This window comes from Rhinichthys klamathensis, unplaced genomic scaffold, assembly GCF_029890125.1.
Source record: "Rhinichthys klamathensis goyatoka isolate OS25496 unplaced genomic scaffold, OSU_Roscu_1.1 h1tg000135l_1, whole genome shotgun sequence".
Lineage (NCBI taxonomy): Eukaryota > Metazoa > Chordata > Actinopteri > Cypriniformes > Leuciscidae > Rhinichthys > Rhinichthys klamathensis.
Genome location: NW_026606670.1, coordinates 1,151,346 through 1,174,046, shown reverse-complemented (window position 1 = coordinate 1,174,046; position 22,701 = coordinate 1,151,346). Strand labels below are relative to the sequence as shown.

The 22,701-nt window shown below is 37.4% G+C and overlaps 1 protein-coding gene across 1 annotated transcript; it reads left to right on the top strand.

Moving 5' to 3' along the window:
- Positions 1-3,697: 3,697 nt before the first annotated feature.
- oprm1 (opioid receptor, mu 1) lies at positions 3,698-22,459 on the top strand. Its single transcript, XM_056257162.1, has 3 exons — positions 3,698-4,245; positions 20,311-20,672; positions 21,550-22,459. The coding sequence occupies exons 1-3, from the start codon at positions 3,992-3,994 to the stop codon at positions 22,080-22,082; spliced, it is 1,149 nt and encodes a 382-aa protein (XP_056113137.1). The 5' UTR covers positions 3,698-3,991; the 3' UTR covers positions 22,083-22,459.
- Positions 22,460-22,701: the final 242 nt, after the last annotated feature.

Here is a 22,701-nt window from a genome sequence, read left to right as displayed (position 1 = left end):
CGCTGGTGGGACTGTTTGCTCTTCCAGGGTTGCATCTCAGGTCGTTCCGGCTTTGTTTAGGCCCTGGCGCTAGCCGGGTTCAACATTAGTTTAGCCATTAATTCCATCTCTACTTTTCCTGTTTGAATCGACTTATCGTCGGGGCGCCGATAAAAGAAGGGGGGGGGGTGGAATGTAGTAGGAGGGGATGTCCCGTCTCCTGTTTGCGTCACGACCCCTTATATGGGATGGGGTTGGATGAGGTAAATGGGCGGTGTATTTAAGTGCGTAGACGGGAAGCCCTAGAACGTAGGCTGCGTCATACCCGCCCCTCGTCCGGTTCTCAGGATCACTATAGTTGAGGTAGGTGACGGAAGTTGTGCACGGCTCATGTGGTTTTTAAATGCTTAGAGTATGTGTTTTATTTCTGAAGTGACTGTTGTAGTTGTTTCGACGACGTGCCCTCGGAGTGGCGTCAAGCACTCACCTGAAAGCTTAAGGTATGTTGGCTATCGCAATATGTTGTGGTGGCTTTCTACGGTGTTAGTCGAGTTTAATGGGGATTATTGTGTGTCTCATCAGAACATCCGCGAATGTATCCTGACAACGCGATGTGCGTGTAATTGTGTGGTATGTATGATTTCGGGAAGGTTTTTTTTTTTTTTTTTTTTAACAAATCATTGACTGATTGTTTTGTTTTATTTTGCAGTCTCTGCGTACCATGTGGTGGTCAACTCAGGTCGTGCTGCTGTTTTTCATGATTTGGTTATTCGTGTTTTGTGTGATGGGAGATTGTTTCCCTTAAGTTTAACTTTAGTAGCCCTTTTTTTGTTTTGGTTGGTTGCATTTCGTTTTGGTTTGGGTTAGTTTATTTCAACATCAAGGTTGGTTGGCTAGTATGATTGGGCCGTTGGCCGCGCGGTGTAAACATATCACAGTGTGTATTTTCCGTCTAACCACCGCCTGCCTCTGTATTTAGGGACCGCAACGCTGACGAGATAGGCGGATTATTTGCGCGCCAACTAATTCTGTCAACCATCTGATATTTGTGTCTAAGTGAATTTTGGGGTGATTTTGTAATAGTACTGTTCCCACTAATTTTTCTTTGTTTCTTTTTGGTTCTGGTCAAGGCTGAGTACGCTGAGGGGGAGGCTAGACACTTGGGTGAACACATTTGTTGTGAGTGTGGAGCACCTGGGTGGAGCACGCCTTCCCATTTTTGTTTGCTGTGCACACTTAAGTGGTTGAGGGCACATTTGTTTTTTTGCTAGGCTGCCACCCCCAAGGTAACGTACGCCTTGTAATGGTTGTTAATTTTGTTAATTATTTTCTTTGTTTGCTTTCGTGGGAACTGTATATTTCTTTATTTGTGAATTTGATGTGATTCTGTGTCTGGATCCAGTGTGTCAGGAGGAATGCCTTGTTCTTAACATGATGCTAATTTTACTGTTTAAATAAACGTGCCATTATTTATATTGTGCTTAAACGATGCCAGTCGAATGGATTTCTTAACCAAATAAAACCACTAATTTATTCATTGTATGAAGCGACTCTGCCTTTTCACTGCACCACCGAACCTGAGTTCCTTTCTTTACTTCCTTGGGTGAAACTCCCAAGGTGGCGTAGTCAGTAGTATTTGAATTAAAATAGATTGAACGTATTGGCCAGGTTACATTAGCAATTTGCAATATGCAAAAATCTGCTAAATATTGTATTAGGTTAGCTGAAGTGGGCTGTCCAAGGAAAGTATTTTTGAAGTCTTATAGGGACGAGATGACTCAAAAGATGCACTGTAAAACCAAATCACACAGGCACACCTCAAAGGCATGAAAAAAATGTTTTATGTGAACAGTGTGTACTTCTGTTAAACATCATTTGTGCAAATGCTGTTTCAGCAACCCAGGTGCCAGAATATAATTGGATTAAATTAAATTATGTCACATCTCTTTTGCACCTTTATGCATACTAGTTTCTGCATGACGGATCATACTTGAAATTACATTAAAGTAATGCTTGGTAATGCTCACCCAACATGTCCTCAGAACATAATTTCTTGCTTAAAACTCTCAAAGGAAAGTGATGTCACAGACATTTACATTAGGATAATTAAAATCAATTACTATTAGATTAGTTTGGACTTTGCAACACCTGACATCTGATACTAACAGAATTACATGATAACATAAAACATTAAAATGAAGGAGTACTCTGAGTCCTTCTTCTCTTTGATGGAGGGAAACTAATTTGTATTAGTCATTTGTACCTTTCATTGGATTCAAAAGATTCAGTGGCCTGTGCACAAATCATTACAATCATTCGAGACCATCAGTAAAATATTTATGTCTCTCAGCCCCAATATATCAATAAGCTATATTGTTAAGTTCAAAGCAGAGTTTAGTGGCAGTTAAGTCATTTGAAAAGACTATTGTTTTATATTGAAAATCCAAGGGCCCTGCATTATTATATTTTGGTAAGGATGGACGGGTGGATTGATCTTGAAATATAAATACGTTCTATTAATGTTTTATGTCTTAAAATATTGTTCCTTTTAAATTACTTTTAATATTGATTATTATTAATTATTCAACAGAACCCTAGAAATGAAAAAAATTAACTGTGTTGTGTAGGAAAGGAATTGTTTTTCCTTCCGCTCATCTGAACATGAGAAGAAATTATGAAAGACACAAGCAATCACAGACAGCGCTCACTGACAGCACTCATTACATTCAGACATTCAGAGACAGAAACACATCAGACAACTTATTTCACACCAATGGAGGCACAGCTAAATGTGACATTTATATCAATGTTTAAAATGGATCTGTGTCTGTAATTGTAAGCAAAATCAGAAAGCAGATTATTTACATGCTGAATCTCCTTGAAATATTACATGACTATAATCTTATATAATATAATATAATATAATATAATATAATATAATATAATATAATATAATATAATATCAAATTGTGCCAATTACTCATTTTATCCTTAACTGAAAAAACCCCATTTAATACAAGTGTTGGTATACAATATTTGACTTACAGTAAATTAATATTGTAAATAAATAATATCATGGTCAGTTTAAAGTAAATGTGCCACATACCTTAAATAGGCATCAAAAAAGCCAATAAACATTTCCCTACATTTTGCCCTAGAAAAACAACAAAAACAAAAGCCAAATCAGTAGCTATTAATTCATATTTATTGTAAAATGTGCAACACTGATGTGAGGAGAACAGGTGTTGTTATAATGATATTTAAATCTATAATTAAGTGATAAATAATGACAATACAGGTAGCTATATTGCAACAGTTTTGTCAATGTTCCATGCTGAAGATAACAAAAATAATTCTCAAGCTTCTACTGTTGCCATGGTTACCACAGATTTTCTGTTTATCTCCAGGTGAAAATATGAGCTTTGTTTAACTTTTACTTTACACTTTTGAGGCTACGAAAATGAAAACCCCGTTGAACTGAATATCCTCATAAAAGAATATGTATTTTTACGACCTCAACCATTTGTTTTCATTTCCTTTTTTATAGTTAAAGCCTATTCGCATCCTGTAAATATGGCATTAAGCCGTAAACCCAGCTGGAGATGCAGATGCAGAAGAGCGATTGTAAATTCATACAGCTTCACTGAGAGAGTGAAGTGCTGGAATCACTGCAAAAGCCATCAGCGACTGCTGAAAAGCCTCTAGTCATGTGCATATATATGTGACGTCATTTTGGTGAATAAAATGCGAATACGCGCTATGAGCGACGCTCGATACAATTTCACGAGGGTAATGTAAGAACAGCGGTGATAGATTTAACATAGAGTCATAAACAAAAGGGACTGTTAGGTACACTTGCAGCAGCAGCAGCAGCAGACTGCCTCAGTAGAACGGTTGAGAGTTGAGACTCCGAGCATTTTGAAGTCGGACAGGTATTGATATCAAAGAACGTGACTGATAAACCGCGCGCGCGTAAAGAACTTGGGCGAATCTCACCCGTACAGCATTTGCCATGGAAACCACTGGCAACATTTCGGACCTTCTCTATGCGCTTTCTAACCCAGTGATGTCGAATAGCAGTGTATTCTGCCGAAACTTCAGCAGCTCCAGTCTCGTGAACATGAACAGCTCCAGATGTGACAGGACGGCTGAGCTGGACAAAGGCGCAACTCCTGTTATAGTGGCGATCATCATCACTACGTTATATTCTATAGTGTGTGTGTTGGGACTAGTGGGCAACGTCCTCGTCATGTATGTTATTATAAGGTAAGAGATAACATGTAAATTGCTTTACCTGTTGCCGATGCACAAAAACACCTGGCTTCACCTGAATAGCACATTTAATGGATAGGCCTACATAGTTGCTTTAAAAACTAGACTTCTTATTAATTTCAATGAGAACCTGTTGAAAGAAATGGTGATAGTGTTTTGCCATTAGAGTCGTAAACGGCGCGTTCATTGCATTACATTACAGAAACAACTGCCTGTTATGTTGATATCATCCAGTCACAAAAACGGCCTGTCAATAATACAATTAAATAATCTCTTGCCGTACTTCATGTTTTATATAAAATATGCGTGGTTGTCATTTTTAAAATATAAATGCTTTTCAGCTCAGCACTAGCATATTTCATATCCACTGATGAAACAGATCATTGAGTGCGTACACGAGTAACTTACGAGTATCAGCGTATACGAGAGGACAACACATTACGTGTAATTCACATTGAGTTGGCACTTAATATTGTGAAGCACTCTCATACTTTTCTATCACATGTATTAAGTAACGTTCTTTTTTTTTATGTATAAGAGCAAGCACATGGAACAAAACTGGGTGGATGCTTCACATGAATAATCCATTAAAATGCAGCAGAAAGTGAATGGCTTTAAGATACAGATAGATAGATAGATAGATAGATAGATAGATAGATAGATAGATTCCCGATACATGCACCTACAATTCACAGCTGCAAACTGCTAAGATGATTCAGAACCGGTTTCTGTGACTTGCCTCATCTAACCAGATACATGGCAAACACATCTGACCTGATCCTAGGATCACAGTATTGGGCATAAGGTAAGGAGGCAATCAATACAGTAATTAAACAGACAGTGACTGAATTTCAATGAGAAGGGTGAGGGCTTGTTTGTCTTAGAGAATTGTGATTAAATAGGTGGCACTGTATTTCAGATCATGCACACATTAACTACTTAATTCAGAGATGCTCTGTCTGACATTGAATACAACTTTTATATCGTTCTTAAACAGAATAATATTTGGTCAACAGATATATGAGGCATATGGAGCGTAAAGACATACAAGAATAGTTTGATTTGTTTTTAATTGCTAAAGCATTGACCCCTGTGTAAGGTCACCTGATTTTCTTTGCTTTGTGGAGCCCCAGTGCTTTCCGAGAGTTTATGAGCAACCAGTCAGAGTTTTAGAGGTAGCTGGGAAGCAAAAGAAAGATATAGCTCAGTAGGTGCAATCTACTTCTGTGAGTAATGAGCCGATTACAGTCAGGGATTGGTTTATTGACCCCATCATGTGGTAATAAAATCAGCCTTGGGAGACATAAAAAATATTGAGTGATGACATTGTAAGTCGATTTAAAGGCGCATAGCAGGTTTCCTCTCACGCAGTTATCTAAAGACCTTAGGAACGGGTCTAGCGATTCCCTTTTCTTTAATAGGATAATTCACCCAAAAATGAAGAAATGTACTAATTCTCGTGTTGTTCTAAAACCTGTTTGACTTTCTTTCTTCTGTGGAACACAATAAAAAATATTTTGAAGAACTGTTTCTGACCATTCACTGAAAGTCAGTTGAGTCCAAAACCACACTGGATCAACTAAGTTTTATTGTATGGGTGGAAAAACACTTAAACAAATATATACAGTATTTGTGTTACACAAAGAAAAGTCATACACATTTGTAATGGCATGAGGTTGAGCAAATGATGACATAATTCTTAATGATTTGGGCTGAACTATCCCTTTAAGTTTGTATGAAACAGAAGTCTCTCCAAACCCGTCACATAGTTATGCTTTGTCAGGACCCTTTGGCGTCACTTTGCTTCATTTTCGACGTGCAGGGTACTCCATGGCTTTCAGTTGTTTGCCTTATGTGTCAAATCAAGATGCGTTTCTTTGCATTTGTAATAGAGAAAAAAATTGTATAAATATTTATATTTTTTATAGATATTTTAGAGCCCGTAACTCCACTCCTACTCTAAACCTACCCTCTTCTCAACAATATAAAACACTTAACAGGCAAATAAGTAGGCTACAGGTATTTATTGCAAAAACTGATTAAAAAAACAGTATAAAATATAGCCTACAAACAACTCGTATTGCATTCCAAGATATCTTTATATGAAAAACAGTAGAACTTACGCTGCCTTCACATAGTTAAAAATTGGACATGAACGCTCTCTCAAGTCATATTTACCACTGGGAAGCTCGAGGGATAATTCTGATATCCAAGTTCCTTATAGTTGGGCGTGCCTTAAACTTTAAACATGGCGGAGAGGAGAACGAATGCTGCTGTGACTGCTATTCTTTATTTGTTTTTTCCACCACAGCTACATCGTATGCAAAGTAGTGCATATTTATATACATGAATACTCGTCCGAAGCCTAATGTTTTATCCACAGCGATAATAGCCTGTATTTGACTCAAATTCCAGAACAATATAGATAGCGTGGTCTGTGAATGTTTATATGTTAGTCAATGAATGGGACGCTAAATATGATTTTGGCTTTAAAGTCGTCATGAAATCAAAATTGACACTATTTACTTTGTTAGTGCACAAGTCTTGTGGTGAACAATTAACCCGAGCAAGTGAAAAAAGTGGTTTGTCGTGGTAAACTTTTAATCAAAATCAATGGAATGGCGTTCCCTCTCTTATGACATCAGTTTAACGGCTTGGGTTGAATATACTTAGCCACTCCCCTCCAACCGTGGAGGGAGATGGAGAGGAGGAAATACGTCATAACACATTGAAGTAAAGTCAGTTGCAACTTCCAGTTCTACCAGAAAGACTTGGGAGAATAATACTGTAACAATTAACCATTTATTAACAGCCCAGCAAGCAATATTATGATATAAAGTTCTTTGGCGTAGGCCCCGTAGCTCGCAATCCGAGGGTCCGGACTCTGCATTTCCTGCCTGAAGACGAAGGCAGGGGCGCAGCCGACCCCCTGTGAGGTATGGGGAGGGACCATCCTGGTGGTGGTGGGTGAGGATGGAGGGGAAGAACCATCATGGAGGTGGTGGGGAGGATGGAGGTGAATGGAAGCGTCAGTATCTGCGAACTCAGACATGAGTACCGGTAAGTACCTCTTTTATACCACAAGTATTAGAACACGATTGGATAGATGAGAAGGTAATAAGTGACGTAACAATTATGTCTTCCCAGCAGAACTTATGCTAAAGCTTTCATTTCACACGGACTTTAAAAAGATTTTCCCAATAAATAGGCAAGAATAAACCCGGGGTCCTCCATGATTCCTGTTCTTTTCGACAACAAAGCACTTGAATGCTATGAGCTCGTAATCACAACTTCAGAAGTGGGAATTAGGACATTTTTAGGACAATAGGATGTGAAGGCAGCATTAAAGGGTTAGTTCACCCAAAAATGAAAATTATGTCATTAATGACTCACCCTCATGTCGTTTCAAGCCCGTAAGACCTCCGTTCATCTTCGGAACACAGTTTAAGATATTTTTGATTTAGTCTGAGAGTTTTCTGTCCCTCCATTGAAAACGTATGTACGGTATACTGTCCTTGTCCAGAAAGGAAATAGAGACATCATCAAAGTAGTCCATGTGACATCAGTGGGTTAGTTAGAATGTTTTGAAGCATGGAAAATACATTTTGGTCCAAAAATAACAAAAACTACGACTTTATTCAGCATTGTATTGTCTTCCGGTTCTGTTGTCAATCCGCGTTCACGGGTCCGCAGTGACGCTGATGACGTAAGACGCTGCTGACGTGTTATCCGGTGCGTCCGTGTATTCGAGTTCAAATAAATATGGCTGGGCAAAAAAATGCAAGTCTTCCTCTGTGTCGAAATCCTTAGACATGTTTGCGAAGATTGTTTTGTTTACAGCGTGCGTCTCCCTCAGACTGTAAACGAAGCTTGGGCGCACTGATAACACATCAGCAGCGTCTTACTAAATCTAAAATAGGGTGAGTCATTAATGACATAATTTTAATTTTTGGGTGAACTAACCCTTTATGGTTTTAGTCGCTGAAAATGATCCCGCTGCGTGAACGCATGCACTCAGTCATATCTAATTCAAAAGATACATCCAAACATTAGCATGACGCAATCAGTGACGAGACACACAATGGCATTTCACAATCAAAGCTGACCATTTTTAAATGGGTGTGCATCAGAGCTTGACGGCGGATGGAGACTCTGATAGTTTTTTAGTCTGTTCCTCACACAAATCAATAATTTGGCCTCAGAACATGATGTATGATGCCAAAAGTTTCTCATTGAAAGCAATGAAGTACTGATAGATTATGCTAAAGAGGTACCCTGAAAGTTAAAAAGTGACGCTGGGGGGTCCTGACAAAGCATCAATATGTGACGAGTTGGAAGTGAGAATGTATTGATATCCGAGTGATCCGGCTTCTTGTACAAGAATTGGGACGGGACTTAATTTTGTCCATCAAGAATTGATTGGATCATTGGATGGTTGTGGTTTACTATTGCTGTGATCTCATGTGAGTTACAGGTTGTCCGGCCCTCACACCTGTAAACACATCATCAGAGAAGAGAAGAGATGTTGTTGCAGGAGTAAGGGGAAGTCATTTAGATTACAGATTACAAGGGCATATGAATAAAAAAAAAGATTAATGTGCACGGATAAATCATTTATAATAAATACTGCAATATAAAAAATAAAAAACAACAATCAATAATTGTCAATTTTGATTTCATGGTGACTTTAAAGTCGGCATGAAACCGAAGTTATGATAGTCTTTTCTTCCCTTTTGTGACGTTTATCCAAATGAAAAATTTAGGGCGGGACTTGATTTTGTCCATTGTGAATTGGATGGTTGTGGTTTGCTATTGCTGTGATCTCATGTGAGTGACAGGTTGTCCCGCCCCCATGCCGAAAAGCACGTCAGAGAATTTTGATTTCATGGTGACATTAGGGTTCCAAACTGAGGTTTTGTCCATGGAATGAAAAGTGGTGCTTGTAGTTGTAAACAAAATGAAATACAAAAAATATCAGGCAGTATAAATATCCCACTCCCCTCAGCACTGCTCAGACCTTTAGTTAAAATTGCATGTCACTTCTATTTGCACTTAGTGTAAAGATGCTACTTCTTGCTATTTATACTTGGTGCAAACATCTACCACTATCAATGTAAATAGAATCTACCTTTTTTAATACTAAGTGTACATATTCACTATAATAAATAAATAGTAAACATGTACACTCTAGTTTATTTATAAGTCTATGGTTGCTAGTATTGCGGAATTCAAATATTTCTATTTCAGATCACTGTCTAAAACACACCGGAACGAATTCTTACAAAAAGATCAAAAGTCAAGATCAAAGGCACTTCTTGCATGTCCTGCCTCTGCAAATTAGGTGTCACACTTGTACCAAAACCAACCCCCTTACACTAAGGCACTCAAGTTTTTTTCCCCCTCTTATTTATAATTTCCACATGGAATTCCCTTGATACAAAGCATAGATGTTCATTAGAAAATCTTTGTCTTTTAAATTGTATGTTTTTCTTGTGGTGTCAAAAGGATATAAATAAAAACAGGTATGTAATCCTGGCTGTAAAATGTGTTCTAAAACATTTACATTTTAACATTTAACATTTTAACTTGCGTCTCCATTTCTTGACAATGTGAAAATTGAACCTTAGAAGTAAATGGCCAGAAGCCTTTTTTAATGCATCATTGCATTTTGTTTTATCCTGTTGAGCATCCAGTGTTCAGGAATTCTTGCAAGTGATAAACAGTCACAGCTGTGCGGAAAATTCGTTTCAAGTGCTGAGGGTAAATGCTGCGAGTTCAAATAACATAAGCTTCTTGTTGTGATGGAGAAGCTTCTGCGATTGTTTACAACATTTCGGCTCTGGCAATAACCGCATCCTTTACATGTGTCCTGCAGCTAGAAACAAATGAGAAATAAATGGAAAACATTCATCAATTATATTTCTGTAGGCAGAAGGATACTTGAATTAGAGTAAACATTTGTACATATCAATTAATTTTGGATTAGTTTCTCATACACATTTTGAGGAAAGGTTAAAAGCTGTTCTTGTTTTTACTACTGTTCCACAGGAAAGTACACAAGAGATGAGGCAAAAAAAATCAATACTGGCCACAGTTTCTCTCATTTGTTTTATTTATCAAAAGCTTGCTGATATCCCTCCCGTATCTCTGCATATTATGTTCCCCTTGATTTGTGCCAAATGAACCTCAAACATTCAATTATTATGATAAAAGTAAAAGACAAAAGTAGGAGACAATCAAAAGAGGGGTTATTTCGTTTATACTGAGCTCTAACTTGACTGATTAATGTCTTCAGGTTTCAGACAGCTTTACTCAATCCAGCCCCGGCTTTTTGCACCCTTTTCACTTTATGGCATTTTGAATCCGGCTTCAGAATGTTCAGGTAAATATACCCATGATGTATACTGAGCTAACAAAAGGTATAGTAGCCACAAATGTTTATTGATCCTTGTGCAATCCTAATGGTTCTTATGATCCATTATATAATTAGTGTAAAAAGAGCTCCTGTCTGGAAGGAAATTGTTTCGTGAGGTTGTATCCAACCCAACCCCAGTAATGTTTTTGCCAAAAAAAAAGAAGAAGAGAAAAACAATACAAACCCAAAAAATATATATTTGTATTTTTCTTTTCTTTCCCTCTGGTCTTGTTTGTATCTTAGATAGAATAAATAGGTGCTTCTAAGGCCTGGGGTGCGTTTCCCAAAGCCGACTATGGTCGCAAGTTCCGTCGTTACCAATAGAGTTCAATGGAAATTGCTTTCATCATAGTTGGATAACGATGCTTTCGGGAAACGCACTCCTGGTCGATTGGTCGAGTGGACGACGCTAAATGCAGGTGTAAACGGGGTCTAAAACGTTTTGAGCTTGTCCACCTTTGACCACATCCAGAGTGTCACAGTCACCCTCAGCTCTACAGGGTCTATGGGCGGTTAAATGTATGGACTTTTTCAGATCTTTCGATCTAATGGACGACATAAGCTCACACAATTTACATATGGACACGACCGGAGAAAACAGAAAATCATATGAAGAGCAGTTGCTTTCGTTTCTGTTCTGATAACCACAAGACCACGCCGAGTGCGTGTTAGAAATCAGGAATGGTGTTAGAACATTGTGCTTGGTACGTTTTTCATCTTCAAACCAAACTTAGGTATCTGGTTTGTATCTTTGTATCTGTCTAGCTAGCGCACTTTCCATTTATGTTTACGCATTAGGTCAGAGTAGGTGGTCTTTTGTGGCTGTTCGAACGCTTTTGACCACATGGACGTCTACACTACGAAAGCAAATCGGGTCAAATGCGGACAATATCAAAACGTTTTAGAACCTGTTTATACCTAGATTTAGCATTGTCCACTTGTGATCCGATCGACCAAAACACATCTTAATACCAGGTGTAGTAGACGCTCATGTGGTTGAATGTGTTCAAACAGCCACAAAAGACCACTCTCCGCCTACTGACTTAATGCGTAAATATTATGGGAAGAGCGCTAGCCAGAGGGGATTTAACTTTGTCGTCTGAAGACCCAAGTTTGGTTTGAAGATGAAAAATGTACCAAGCAGCACAATGTTCTCTCACCATTCCTGATTTCTAACACTCATTCACAGCATTCAGAGTTCTCTTTCGGCTATCAGAGCAGAAACGACTGATACAGAACATTTTATAATGGTTATTAATCTGCAACCATAAAATAACTTGCAGGGTGGTTATTTTTGCATATAGTTCCTTTGCCCATATAATCTTTAAGCTAATAAGGTGAAAGATTAGATGGGTTCACTCCTCCCGAAATTAAGTATCGTTTTACTACCTTACTTATATTCGTTTGTCGATCTCTTTATTAAATCCATATGTATAATTAATAGCCTATAGATGTGAGAGTTAATATGATTTTGGATAGATTTAAAGAGAGCATAATATCCTATATTAATTGAATTTTTTTTTGTTTACGGACCAGAATAAGCATATCCCGCCAAACTGCACAATTAGGGAAACGTTATAAAAATGTTAGAGCAACGTTAGGGAAATGTTAAAGTAATGTTAGAATAACGGTATACAAACCAAAAACTAACATTCTATTTCCGTAAAGAGAACTTTCCCTGATAACCAAAAACAAACCTTAAAAAAAAGAAGGTTCTGGGAACCGAAAATTGTTAGCTGCTAAACTTGTGTCTCCCTCGTCTACTTCTGATCCGGACGACCAAACCATCTTAATATAAGTATAAAGGGTATATAAGTAGCCAATATTCTAAGTATATAATATATGTAAACAGGGTCTAAAAGTGGCAGAAGATATTGATGAGTGAAATTCCTACAATAAAGTCAGCCGCAAAAATAACTGTCCACGCCTTTTCATCGCTGATTTTTCCCTGCGTGTCTTAAAGGACCAGTGTGTGATTTTTGGCGACATCTAGCGGTTCGGTTGCGAGTTTACACTAAGGGCTCAGCCCACCGCTCACCCCTCCCTTTCGAAGAAGCTACGGTGGCTAAAACGGGACAAACATCGTCGACTGAGACAGCAGAGAATAGCCAGCGTAAACCAAGTTTCTGTACCACAGTCCATATAAACCACATCATGGATAAAGTTTCAGGTGAGGATCAAGGGTCTTAATACATAATATAATGATAGTAATCAGCTGATTGTCTCACGAACGTAACCAGCACATTCTCCCCACATAGTCAAGTCAAGTCATCTTCATTTATATAGCGCTTTTAACAATGAATTGTTTCAAAGCAGCTTTACAGAGATAAACATACAATTTAAGGTAACAGATTGTTTTGGCGTTATAGCGGTTCTTGAATAATGTTACTTCCAGCTAAAGTTAACTTTGATTGATTCACCTCCGTCGAAATGATCAGACATAGCAAACCCATAATACAGCGAGGGAGAAGAACCACATGAAAATATGCAACTATATATTTTTTAGTAAAAGTTTAGCTGGCTAATATGAGCTGTTACTGTGGCTGAGCTCGTTAAAACGTAAAGCCTTGTTTAAACCTGACGCGTCCGCATGAGCCCAAAGGTGCGTGCGGCAAAAATGACGTGATTGTAACAGCGCGCGCGCCTCCGCATCCCCTAGACACACTAATGCCGCGTTCCAGGCAACCTGTAACCTGTGTTTTTCCAACTCGTAACTGGGAGTACATCGTTCCAGGCAACCTGTAACCCGTGTTTTCCAACCTTATACCCGTGAAAGTGCACTGGAACGGCAGTCAAACCCGTGACTTCCCATCCGTGAACTCGTACTAGATCGATGTACTCCCAGTTACGAGTTGGAAAAACACGGGTTACGGGTTGCCTGGAACGCGGCATTACTACACACACATTAGGCTTTTTTTTCTCTGATTTTGGAAACTCGATCGACTTAAAATGCTTCCAAGATCGACGGGTTGGTGATTCGTGTAACTGTTTTACGGTCAATGACAAGAGTAGCCTACTAATCAGCTGTCTCACGAACTTAACCAGCACATTTATCCCCACATAGCAAAGCCATAACACAGCGAGGGAGAATAATTAAATTACATGAAACAATCCAACTACATATTTACACCACTGAAAAAGGGAAAAGTCACTACTCACGGTGTTTATGACTAGCTTCTTCTAGCTTCCTGCGGCTTCTCTTTCAAGGTAGTGACGAAACGCACTCTGTAGCGCTGTGTGTTCGCGTTCGGCTACTGTAGAAACATGACGTCACAATATGGCGACCTTCATAGAAGGGGATTCCCGCGCCTATGTAGATATAAATGCCTCATTCTAAGGTAATAAAAACATTACGGTTTATTAAGTAAGTTCTTTATACACCACTGAACACATAGTTATGGATGTCATATTGCATTTCTGTTAATAAATACTCAAAAATGTTACACACTGCACCTTTAAGTAAATCCTGACAATAGTTTGTAACGCTAAAAGAGGATTTGTGCTACATTGTGCGTGCAAACTGTTAATAAATCTGGCACTTGTCTATGTTTGGCTATTAGTTTTTACTATTACTGTCAATAATCAATAATCTACAAAGTGCAGTGTGCTCAAAACACAGAGACTCAATGTGGAACGGATGGTCACAGGAGGATATAGAGCTCTGTTGACCAATCGTGCGTGACGTTGGAATGGAACTGTTGTGCTGCTGTGTGAATGGGATGCAAGAGACAGACCAAACTGCTCTCCACTGCAGAATCATTGAAAGAACATGATTCAGTGTCAGATAAAACCGCAGTGCTTGCCTTGGCTGATGGTGAAATGATGGTGTGGTTAGAGAAATATTATTTTATTATTTTGACTTCTAATTCGATGTATTTGGCATTGTCATATTTTTTCAGGGTTATTTTTTGTCTTTTAATACTCACATCACTGGTTTTGCCACCTAAAGAGCAAGTGGAGGTGGACAGTACAGAGAATATAGTAAATGAAAATTGTTGTTCAAAGCCTAAACAGATTCCTGGAGACATTTCAGCATCTCAGAGCCATAGATTGACATGAAAAGTGCTATTTGTCAATGCCCTTATTCTTTTTAATGAACCTGACAGATAACAAGACTGCACTTGACATCCACCTAATTGGCATAGAAACATAAAGACAAGCTGACTGGTTGTTGTTGGGACTCCAGCTTCTGGACTGAACGGCAGCCTTGCAACCGTGTCTGACATTCTAAATGTAAACGTCACCTTTGATAAGTTTTAAATCAGCATAGGCAATTCATGCATGACTCACTCAGATTAGTTTGGTTACATTATCATATTTTCCTCAGCCATTCTGGAGGCTTTGAAATCAGAAGCGCATCATGAAAAAAGAGAAAAGAAGCTTTTGAGTGATTCATCTGTTTCTATCCCATTTTCTTCTTTTCTTGCTTTTAAAGATGAAAAAGTTTGCTGGTGCTCATTTTAAAAGCTTGTCATTTGGATTGACAGCTGTGTATTGGGTATTTAAATTATGCATTTTTTTTCATATACATTCTATCAAATCAAATAACCAGTGATAACCAACATCTAATTTCAAAGCTTTGAATATTTTGAGTCATCATCCTTTTTTTTGTGATGTTATGGCAATTATATGTTAATTATTTTGATGCACATACACCAGAAAGTTCATTTGTTCCAAGTGTTTTCTTAATGTAATTTAACATAGCATTATGTCCATATCTATGAGCAGATTGCACATAGGTATGGTATAAGAAATCTGCACATATTCTGGTGTTCCCTAGCAACAAGCAAGTCCTTGGTTTTTTCCACAACAAAATCTGATTTGCCTGGTTACTACACTCTTCCTTCAAGTTCTTTGTCTTCAACAAAAGTCATTTACAAATGCATTGTCTTTGAAATGTCATCATACAAATTTAACAGTATTGTTTATTTAATGACATGACCCTCAGTTTTAAACTGTATCCTTTTTATTAAATTAAGCTTTTCATTTGTGATTTATGAAAATAGTAATAAGAATACTCATATTTTACAGTTAAAATGTAAGAGATGCAAAAACGAATTTAAACAAATAAATGTTTGCACGTTATTTTAAATAAATAAACTTCTGTTAAAGATTTAATGTTTTTAAAATAAGTCTCTTATGCTCATCAAGGCTGCATTTATTTGATAGAAAATACAGTAACAGTAATATTGTGAAATATTATTACAACTTAAAGTACATAATTTTGATTTTAATATATTTCTAAATGTAAATTATCCCTGTGACGGCAAAGCAGAATTTTCAGCATCATTACTCCAGTCTTTAATGTCACATGATCCTTCAGAAATCATTCTAATATGCTGATTTGCTGCTCAAGAAACATTTATTATTATTACCAGTGTTCTTATTATTAAAACAGCTGTGCAGCTTAATATTTTAATTTCATAGGAAACCGTGATACATTTTTTTCAGGATTCTTTGATGAATAGAAAGTTAAAAAAAAAACAGCCTAATGTGAGTGAAATGGCACTTTTATGGTTTGTCTTCATACAATTTTGAGAGTATAGCCTATTCTTTATTTAACATAAAGACATGACTCTGAGTTTTAAACAGTATTCTTTCAAATATTTTTCTTTAAAAGTAATTTATGGAAATAACATTGAGAATACAACCGTAACAGAAGAAAATGGATTGTCTTGTCACAAATATTCTCACCATCAATGCCTTGAAGGTGCACAAGCAGGGTATTTAAAAGCCCTATTTTCACAAGATGTTTTTTCTTTTTTTTACCTGTCATGTTTCATCATTGAGCACTACATGCTAGAGGCAGAGAAAAAATAATTATACTCATAAATTTTAAATCAGTTCGGCTTCACTCAAGCAAATTGACATGAATAAAGACCACCTTCTAAACGACAGACATTCCACTCCTGTTTTAACTTTTGAATAATTGTTACTTTTGACAGCTATCTGTAGAAAACATGTTAACTAAGACATGTGTCTGTCTTCATCTCGGAGTTAGCAGGTCGATGTCCTTTCTGAACTTATGGACTCTGCACTGAGCTGTTGGTTGACAGTCCTAATTCTTTCCATAAGCAATACTGCACACCTTCCTAGGTTAATCAGAGGTCTTGGTTGCCAGGCATGTTGTCCGAAATGCGTTTATTCTCTTGGTAAACTTCCCTTGGTTGATTTACAAAGCTTCAGGGAGGACATAGATGTACTGTAATCTTGCTGTAAAAAACTGCTCACCAGCATCCAAAACACAACATATACTGCTAACCATCAGTGTTGATACAGCAAGGAAGATAAATACATTTTTAATGTGCTTGCCTTCCAGTAAGTGATGTTCTCAACACCAAAGAGCAGCTCCTCCACTCAGTGAAAAGACTCAAGGGTCTGGCATTTCACCTCTGAAGTCTTTAATGTGGAGTACAGAGGAACAGTGCGTCCCTGAGATGCCCTCATAATTAGTCAGCGCCTCGTGGGAAAAATAAACGGTGTGACCATTTGTCTGGTGCAAAGAGCCCTTGGATGACAAACTAATCATTAGTAATGGCATCTGGCCTAAACCCTTACATGCGACTTCTAGTTAGTGATGAATGAATTCGTCCACCTCACTGTGGGGAAGGGTGTTGTGTCTAGGCATTTTCACAAATGCTTTACAGCTGTCGAAACATTTTGAAAAATAGAATTGTTTTCAACGCTTTTTAAAATTTCATTTTCATTTGATCTGTTACAGAGAATGTCATGATCAGTGTTTGGTGTAATGCATTACAAAGTACTTAATTACTGTAATTTAAAAAAAAAACTTAATTTTTCTGTAATTTAATTACAGTTACATCTGATATAATTGCATTTACTGAACACTCTAAAAAATGCTGGGTTGTTTCAACCCATGTTTGGGTCAAATATGGACAAACCCAAATGTTGATTTAAATTAAAAAAATAATTTTTTTGGTCACACTTTAGATTAGGGTCCAGTTCTCACTGTTAACTACGAATTTTGCCTCAATAAACTCCTTATTACTGATTATTAAAAGATAAGGTATTTGTTAAGTTTAGGTATTGGGTAAGGGATGTAGAATTATGTTCAAGTAGAATAAGACATTATTATGTGCTTTAGAAGCACTGATAAACAGCCAATATCCTAGTAATATGCATGCTAATAAGCAATAGTTAATAGTGAGAACTGGTCCCTAAACTAAAGTGTTACCAAATGGTTGGGTTTGTCTGTTTGACCCAAACATGGGTTGAAACAACCCACAGCATTTTTTTAGAGGGTACAGACTATAAAACAATTCTATATAAAACAATATTTAACATCAAAATGTAATGTCTACTGGTAAAAAATGTAATGTTTATAATGCAACCTTCACCCTTTAAATACTTTAACCAGTTCAAGAATAATTTATGCGATTTTGTATTATTTATTTGAAAGAATTAAAAGAGCCGTTTCATGCTGGTATTGTTCAGCTGGTTCGAGGTTGATATGGGATTTAGAAAGTAATTAGTAATGAGTAATGCAATACTTTTTAGACAGAGTGATTAGTACAGTAATCTAATTACACTGTTGAAGATGTAGCTAGTAAATAACTTTTTTAGAGTAACTTACCCAACACTGGTCATGATGGCCTTTTTACAATTCAATTTAACAATTAAAATAAGATAAAAGTTGCAAAAAATTATTTAGAAAAATAAATATGTGAACATTCATTTAAATAAATACACTTTCGTTCAAAAGTTTGGGGTCTGTAAGATATTTAATGCTTTTGAAAGAAGTCTCTTATGCCCACCATGACCATGATACAGTTTTTACACACATATATATATATATATATATATATATATATATATATATATATATATATATGTGTGTGTGTGTGTGTGTGTATATATATATATATATATATATATAGACTTAGCCTGTCCTTATTCATGTCTGAGACCTTTTGTGTTTTCTTCAGTTTGGCCTGTGACAGCCAGCTAAGCAGAACTGCAGTTGCTGTTTTTTGCAGATGTCGTTTTGTCCACACACTAGCTATATTTCTATAGCTGACTGTATATATTTGGATGGACTAGACTGTGTCCTGACTTATGTATATTTCTGTGAAAGTCAAACATTGGATCTCTGACAAGCCATAATCGTTTTTACAGTGATGGTAGTTTACATAGTGCAAATGCTCTTAATTTATCATCTCTGCTGCTATTGCAATACATCAGAAATTGTGTATCTTCATAGTCCAGATTGCCGCATGACTCATCTTGTTTATTATCTTGCCCAGAAGAACGGTAAGGAACATAGAGTCTTTAAAGTATGTTTTTCTTTCATCTGGATGTAGAGTTTACTACAAAAGAATACCAGCTGTATAAGCGTCTCTCTAAATAAAAGTCCCCAGCATTCCCAGGAAATTAAATGCAGTTTTCAAAGGAATGAACCAGATAGATCTGCAATTTCTTGATAAAGTAAGGATGTGATTTGATATACAGTCTCAGAACGCCCCATTACGGAAGGGACAGAGGCCCTAAAGACGGGACAGAGGCCCTAAAGACAGAAAAGAGGTGCTAAATATCGATATATTTCATGGAAATGAGCCAAGTATCCATTAATTATGCATTATTCACAAAAAGCTTATGTATTTAGATTGATGCAGGCAACCACTTTGCACTCAGTTTTTATTATTCTAGACTAAATTATTGTTTAGATCAATATCTAATTTTTTCAGCGATTGAAAGATCCCCCTGTTGCTCTATCATTCATGGGGTTCTCTTTCAGACAATAGCATGAAAATTACCTTCCATTTTCCACATCAAAGGTATCTTTCCAATTCATCACAAAATGTGCAACTCAGTTAAGGCACAAATGCCTTGTGTAACTAGCTTTCTGTGCTACTGATGTGTGCAAACCATTCTTCCATGCTACTCCAACAGTGGTATTATGAAAGTCAAGCTTGGGGTTACATCTATGATCAGGTTTAACATTTCTTTTTGCGATAAAATCGAAATCATAGTGTCTTCCAGACTGAACAAAATATCTATCCATCCATCCATCCGTCTCTTTTGAAATTACAAGTATTCTGAAAGTTCCTAAACTTCTGAAGTTCCTTAAAAATTATTTGAAAGTTCCTAAACTTCAGGTTTAAATCATCCTTTTTTGTAATTGTACTTTTCCATTCGTCTGCCTGCATATATGTTTTACAAGAGGACTTTGGATTACTTATCCTGTTAAAATTTAACCTGTGTATTTCTGAATAGACAAGTATATGATGTAATACTTAAAACAGCATTGCCGTAAATCTGTACACCTCAGCACATATTCCTATTTTTAAATTGGATGAAAAAAAGTGCTGAAAAGCTGGTAAAATATGTCTGAAACATTACTGCAGTGGTATTGTGGAAAGTGTATTTGCATAATGGTGTAGATAATGGTGGTTATCTGGCCTCTTAAATTAACATTTCAATGAAGGTCATAGTTGCATTACAAGATGCACATGGTACCGTACTTAATGGCTTGAAGCACAATGTGTATTGTAACTGAAATCATAATATATATAATATAAAATGGGGAAAGGGGTGTTTTTTCAAGTCCGTTTCTATAGTACCTTCACATACCCATTACTCGCCCTGTTCAAATTGTTTTTCCGATCTATTTTTATCTATTGCAGATACACCAAAATGAAAACTGCGACCAACATCTACATCTTCAATCTTGCTTTAGCAGATGCCTTGGCAACAAGCACTCTGCCCTTCCAGAGTGTGAACTACCTGATGGGTACATGGCCTTTTGGAGACGTTCTGTGCAAGATTGTGATGTCCATTGATTACTACAACATGTTCACCAGTATCTTTACCCTCACCACTATGAGTGTTGACCGCTACATCGCTGTTTGCCACCCGGTTAAAGCCCTGGACTTCCGAACCCCCAGAAACGCCAAGATTGTCAATGTGTGTAACTGGATCCTTTCATCTGCCATCGGTCTCCCTGTCATGGTCATGGCCTCCACCACTATTGAGTACCAAGGCAGTTGTATGTTTACCACCACATTCTCCTATGTACAGTCAATGTAAAATAAGAAGTATAAGCAAGAAAGTCACACAGGTTTAGTAAGACATATGGGTGAATTGATAATAGAATTCTTTTCATTTTGTTCCTTTTTTTATTAAAATTCCTCTTTTTATTCCTCTTCTAGGCCAATTACAATGAAAAACATGTAATAATGTTTATGTTTTGAAATGAACTATTGCCTTTTGACTAGCTTCCACAAAGCGACAGATGATGTTGTGCCAACATACAAAATTCCAATAGTCTGATCAGATGCACAGACTTTCCTACGACAAAAACCTATGGCAATAATTTAAATCTAGTCAATACTGGTGGCAGTTGGGTAAATGTTTGGTTATGAACATTTCTAAATCAACAAATAACCATTACGATTGGTCATGAAAATGTCATTAGACAGTTTTGTTGGATAAATGAATAATAGTATTCTATAAAACAATAAAATAATCATATTTAGAAAAAAAACATACAGTACCAGTTTTTATATTCTGTCCGCAAGACCTGTTGCGCACCACAAGGAGCGAACCACTGCATTCACCCGGTTCTTAGCTTAATCTCCTCTTGATGCATTAAGACGGTTTTCTCAATACTGGAAATGTTCAGTTTTGTTACTGTGTTGACACGAATTTTGCAGACACGAGAGAAGTGAGGCAGAAAATTTTAGATTAATGTCACTTCTAGACATTTGGGGAGAAAATCATAAGATGGTTTAATAGCCTGTGTCTCTGAGGCTCCCTAAACAATGCCTTGAGGAAATAATGACTGGTAGTTTAACTGTCATCTTTGTAAATGAATTGATTTTCACACATGTCTCACTGTGTTATTGTACTTCTTATTTTCACAGCGTTCGCAGTCACTGACTGCACTTTGCTCTTTCCCCACCCTACCTGGTACTGGGAGAACCTCCTGAAGATCTGCGTCTTCATCTTTGCCTTCATCATGCCCGTCCTCATCATCACCGTCTGTTACGGCTTGATGATCCTCCGCCTGAAGAGTGTGCGCATGTTGTCTGGTTCTAAGGAGAAGGACCGCAACCTACGGCGCATCACCCGTATGGTCCTGGTGGTGGTGGCGGTTTTCATCGTCTGCTGGACGCCGATCCACATCTTTGTGATCATCAAGGCCCTGGTGACCATTCCCAGCTCACTCCTGCAGACCGTCAGCTGGCATTTCTGCATCGCTCTCGGCTACACCAACAGCTGCCTCAATCCGGTGCTCTACGCCTTCCTGGATGAGAACTTCAAGCGTTGTTTCAGGGAGTTCTGTATTCCCAGTCCCTCCGTGCTGGACCTGCAGAACTCCACGCGCACCAGAAACCCCCAGCGTGAGGGCCAGTCCAGTGGCAACACGGTTGACAGGACAAATCAGCAGGTATGACTAGTCCTGGAGATGTCATCACTGGAGTCCCACTGCCAACCCAGTGTTGACATGAGCTCGGAGGTCACGCAGGTCACCACAGGTGTCTAACACCCTCATCTATAGGACTTGCCGTAGGTTGAACCTCTTTATGCATCTTGCTAGGCCTCCCCTAAAGAGCTGTTTTACAATTTTGGTATGGAGAAAGACTGTTAAAGTAGATATCAGTGTGAAATATGATATAAATACTATATTATTGACCCCAAATTACCCCGATAAGCTGAGCTTATTTCACTATCTGTGATGTTCACAGTCATGCATCTGATGTATCTGTTAGATTGGTCCAGTATTGAAGAAGTATATATATATATATATATATATATATATATATTCTCTTATAGTTGCCTCTTAAGTCCCCTTTAACATTTAAATGTTAATTACTATTGCTTTATTTGTTGAAAGAAGAAAAAAGTATGTACAGTATTCACTTATGCTCACAGAAAAGGTAAATTATGTAAGATAAAATTGTTTTTTCAAAATGTTCAGCATTCAGTGTTTCCCTTGAATCATATTGCAATTTTAACCTGCTTTCATGGACAACAAAGCAATTTTAACCTGCTTTCATGGACAACAAAGCAAT

Coding starts and splice junctions, on each gene's coding strand:
- oprm1 (XM_056257162.1), top strand. CDS start 3,992: ATGGAAACCACTGGCAACATTTCGGACCTTCTCTATGCGCTTTCTAAC. Junction 4,246..20,310: donor GTCATGTATGTTATTATAAG/GTAAGAGATAAC, acceptor TATCTATTGCAG/ATACACCAAAATGAAAACTG. Junction 20,673..21,549: donor TATTGAGTACCAAGGCAGTT/GTATGTTTACCA, acceptor TTATTTTCACAG/CGTTCGCAGTCACTGACTGC.